This window comes from Psammomys obesus, unplaced genomic scaffold, assembly GCF_907164565.1.
Source record: "Psammomys obesus unplaced genomic scaffold, mPsaObe1.curated_primary_1811, whole genome shotgun sequence".
NCBI lineage: Eukaryota > Metazoa > Chordata > Mammalia > Rodentia > Muridae > Psammomys > Psammomys obesus.
The window spans coordinates 10,647,882-10,652,605 of record NW_026596131.1 but is presented as its reverse complement, the minus strand read 5'-3'; the positions used below and the strand labels follow the sequence as shown (position 1 = coordinate 10,652,605).

Here is a 4,724-nt window from a genome sequence, read left to right as displayed (position 1 = left end):
GACTTGCCAGGCAGTGTTCAGCCACTCTCTCTTGCCCCTCTCAGGTCTCTACTGCAGTGGCTGGGTGAAGACGGGGCCCACAGGTGTCATCACCACGACCATGACAGACAGCTTTCTCACCAGCCAGATGCTGCTGCAGGACCTGAAGGCAGGGCTACTGCCCTCCGACCCCAGACCTGGCTGTACAGCCGTTCAAGCTCTGCTCAGCAAGCGAGGTCTGAGCCTAAGGCTGAGGCCTGGGGGCGGGGAGGGGTGAGGGTGGCTTGTCTTTGGAACTTCACCCTTTGAGAGGAGGATCCTGAGGAGCTGGGAGGAGGGGATGGCATTAGCTCATCTTCCTATCTGCCTTAGGAGTCCGGCCAGTCTCTTTCTCAGACTGGGAGAAGCTGGATGCTGAGGAAGTATCCCGGGGCCAGGCCAGTGGGAAACCAAGGGAGAAGCTGGTAGATCCAAGAGAGATGCTGCAGCTACTGGGGCACTGAGCCTGCAGCCCAGCCTCCAGCTGGGAAGAGAACTGTGCTGGAGGAGGGGTCTGAGCCAGTCTGAGCTGGACTCTTCTCCACTACAGTGCTGAGTGCTCTGGCCGCTCGGAGGGCAAACTGTGGCCCTTCCAGGGGCCTCTGAACTCTGCCTTCTGCAAGCTGACCTTCCAGTGTGGGTTTGGGGCAAGGAGAGAACCTTAAGCTAGGATGGATGGAGGTAGAGACTGGCTCTACCTGCCCTACTTCCTTCCTGACGGACTGGAGAATGAACACAATGGAAATAAAAAGCTGTACCTAAGAGCCGTGGTTGACAGGCTGCTTTTGGGGGGAAGGGGTCATTTTCTGGCTCCAGTTTGCCTATGGCTGCCAGATAGAACTGAGGAGACTGATCCTTGCTCAAGAGCCTCTTGGGGACGGAGAGGGGCGGGGGACAGGATAGACTGTGGGGCAGGGAGCTTGGGTGGGGTGGAGGTGGCCGGCTCGGCAGTCAGACCTGGAATGCACCTACCCTCCCTTTCCTGCCCTCCGCTTCTGCGTCCTCCATCTTCAGTCCACGCTTCAGTCACTGGTGATGAGTCCCTTATTTGTGTCTATTTGTGTCCCCTGCTGGCCTCACTGCCTGGTGGCCCCAGGACAGAGAAACAGTCACAGAAGAGAAAGAAGGTGGAGTGAGGGCCCTGGGCAGAGCTGGCCCGGGTCTGCCCTGAGTGTCTCCTGGTTGCTGGCAGGCTCGGCCTGGCCGGCTAATCTCCACACGCCCTGTGCCTTTCCATTTTCAAGCTTCCAGACAAATCCACAAGCCTTTTCAAAAAACTATTTCAGCCTATGGGAGTTTACAGCCTCTTACGGCAGCAAGATGCTGGCCTTACTTTACACACTGAAGGAGCCACGAAATTAACTGGCCCAAGGTCACACGGCTAGGGAACTAAGGGCTCAAACCCAGGGCTGGCAAGCTGGTGTTTGGCTTCCTTCGCCTCTGAGTGCTGGGTCTGGGGACAGGTTTCCAGAGCAGGAGAGAGGAGAGGGGACCAGCTAAGAGCACAGGCTGGCTGGGAGGGGCCTGGAGGGGCCAGAAGCGCGCCGGTGGCCGGCTGGGGCAAGCCAGGGCGGGGCGGAGGCGACCGGCGGTGGCGAGCTCCAGCACAGTCGGCTGGTGAGCCCCGAGAGCGAGAGCGGGAGGTGCGCCTTTGCAAAGCCCAGGACCCAGCCCTGCCGCGGGGCGCGGGGCGGGAGCGGGGGCGGGCGGCATCCAGGCCGCGCCACCCGCACCGGTCCCGCCGCGCCCGGCTCTGGTGCCCGCCGAGCTAGCAGCCAGCGTGCCAGCTCGCGGGGGGCTGGTGCCCGGGACGCGGGAGGCTGTCGTGTGCTCTGGGCGTGGGTGCAGCGCCCCTTCTCCGGGTGAGTGTCGGCTGGGGGCTGGCGGGGAGGGGGGCGCCAACTTCGTGGGCAACTTAAGGGGCTCCAGCGCCGCACGGGCAAGGACAGTGGAGACAGACGCGGGACAGTCCGGTCAGGTCGGGAGTCAGGGACCCGAAGGGACAGCTACGCTCGGGAGCCGGACCGCTGTTGTGGACCCGAGCGCAGAGGAGACGAGCAGAGACGGGCTAGGGAGGCAGACTAGCCGCGGGCGCGAGGGAAGGACTCGGGCGGGGAGCCCAAGGCGTTTGTCCCTAGGGTCGCGGAGCCTCCTTTCCTTCTCCTGGAGTGTTGGCCCGGCCAGCCTGGGCACAGTCCCTGGACGCGGGAGACTGGGTTGCCCGGTCCAACTGTTGCAGGTAGAAGCCGGCTGCTGGGGCAAAGAAGCCGGTAGGGGCCAGGACCTGGGGCCGAGGCTGGGCTCGGCAGAGCGCAGGAAGCTGGAAAGCACACAGAGCTCGGAGAGCAAGAAGGGGGCTGTGGCAACTGGCGAGCTGGTCCTTGCTGGGCACCTGCTGCGCGCACCTGCCTCTCGCGGACCCCCTCACTGGGGTGAGTCCCCCAGACCTCCGCCCCCCCCCCACTCTCTTCCATGGTAGCTCCTAACGCTTCATCCCCTGACCTCTGAGAATCAGTGGGTTTCTGGGGTGACAGCTTTCCCCAAGCGCCGAACCCCACGCCGTTTCCTCCCGGCTCTGAGGGCTCCAAAAGGAGAGGGGGCAGAAAGGGCCCCGGGAGAGCCGGCGCCTGGCGCCCTGGGCCCTGGAAGCACCAGTTGGTAGCTGTGGTCTCCTGGGGCTTCAACTAGGACCGCCGACGGCTGGGAGGAGAAGCCTGCGTCTCCGGCTGTGGAAGGCGTTTTGTGCTTGGCCTAGACAGGCAGGGGGAGGATTGCCAAAGGCAAAGGCACCTAGCAGTCTGCAAATCTCCCAAGGGCTCAATTGGCGACCCTTCAAAGGCCCTGCGGGGCGAGAGGCAGGGATCCCCGCTGGGTCGGACACTGACCCCATTTGCTCACTCTGTTTCCTAGCCCTCCCTTCCCGGTGGGACATCTGGAATAGCACACACTCAGCCTTCAGATGGTGGCCCAGTCCTGGCCCCGTCAGCAGCCCGCACCCCCAGTCATGAGAAAATTTAAGGAGGAAAAAAATAAAACAAAACCCCGTATTTGGGAAAGATGTCATCCCACTGACTTTCTGGAGCACATCCAGTCCCTGCCTCTGAGCGAGTTTCAAAAGTTGTTAAGAATAAAAACGTGAAAGGGGCGGGCGGCAGGAAACTGGATGCCTCGGGGTTCACTCGGGACCCCCTGGACTGGGTCCTGACCCGCAGGCCAGCCTGCCAGGCTAACTCTGCTATCCCTTGCCCAAGGCCTTGAGATACAGACCTAATGTGGGGCGGTAGGCTGGGCGCAGTGGGTTTCTGGGATGGGACTGGGGCTGCGGTTGGAGGGAAGAGTTCAGGGGGCAGTGGCCAGGCTGGGGGCTCAGAGTGCGTGGTGCTCAATTTGGCCGCCAGGAGGCGTGGCGCGGGTCCCCGCGCCCGGAGTCACCGCCACTGCCGCTGCATCGCGAGTGTCCTTGAGCGGCGAGTGATGGTGGCTCCTCGGTGCTCGCGCCCCCTCCTCCCGCAGGGGCAGCCAGATGCCACGTTCCCTATGAATTATTTATCGCCGGCCTAAAAATACCCCGAACTTCACAGCCCCAGAGTAAGATTCTTGCAAGGGGAGGGGGCGGGGCACCCCCGGGGGCTGAGAGGGATCAGCCGGGAGGGGGCAGTTAGTATTGGAAGAGGCAGAACTTGGTTGTCCCCGGTGTGGACAAGATAGAGGGGGTCTCTCTGCAGGCGACTGGGGCGTTAGCGGGGCAGCGAAGGAAAGCGACACGGTAGAGAGGGTCATCGCACTGAGGGTCCTCACTGGCAGGAATCAGCAGCGTGGGTGGATAATACTAGCTTTTGGGAACACAGCTTCTGGGCATTGGGAGTGGGGGATGTCATCAGTGTCCCGGGTTAGTGAGTGTGTGTATGTGTATGCACGGCCTTGTCAAGGAGCCTGCGTGTGACTGGGGGTTGGCACAAGCGGAAGAGGAGGTCCCTGAACATGTGGGGTTGATGGAACCTTTCAGGGGGTGCAGAGTGTCCTAAAGGACTGGCCTTTGCCAGTCTCTTCCCTGTCCTTGGGGGTCAGGTGTTCAGCAAACACTGCTTTAAAGACCCATTGGCAGAGAGATCGTCATCAGAAAGGCACAAAGATCCAACAATGATGAGGGGGTCCGAGGATGGCCGCTCCGAGCTCCACACCCTGAAGGGAAAGAGCAGTGGGACTCAAACCCTGCCTTTTTCCTGGGGGTCCAGAGATGATGGGTCAAGATTAGCAGCAGAAGCCTATAGAAGAGGGTCTTAGGTTGGGCTCTAAGACAATAGCATTTTGTTAGGAAGAGGTTTCTCTGCCCTGAGCAACAGCAGGAACCAAAGCAGGAGATGAAGACAGTGTACCACTAGCAGGGGTGAGTGTCCAAGGAGGAGAAGACAGTGGGGTTGGGGGTAGCTTGTTGGACACTGGTAGTTCAACAAGAGAGAAGATCCCTGCTTGACACTTGTCACAGGGAGCAAGTTCTAGCGGTTAGGAGGGCAGGAAGCAGATGGGGAGGAGAGGTTGGGGCCAGGGACATGAAATGGACGTTGCCATCTTGTGAGGAGATGCCCTGTCACACTGCTTTGTGAGCTCAGGGACTTGCTGGCTTTCAACTCTTACAACCTGCCTCAGCTTCCCCTTCCTCTTCACCCTTAACTCAGCAGTGTATTTTCACAGTGGGAGAAAGCTGG

General features: G+C 60.9%; 1 protein-coding gene across 2 annotated transcripts in view; it reads left to right on the top strand.

Annotated features, from left to right (window-relative positions):
* The window catches only part of Fdxr (ferredoxin reductase), a 9,376-nt gene extending 8,594 nt beyond the window's left edge, over positions 1 to 782 (top strand). For both annotated transcript variants that reach the window (XM_055592094.1, XM_055592093.1), the window contains exons 11-12: positions 45 to 215; positions 352 to 782. In XM_055592094.1, the coding sequence (XP_055448069.1) occupies positions 45 to 215; positions 352 to 482 (302 nt within the window). In that variant the 3' untranslated portion in view covers positions 483 to 782. The remainder of the gene's footprint in view (positions 1 to 44; positions 216 to 351) is intronic.
* Positions 783 to 4,724: the final 3,942 nt, after the last annotated feature.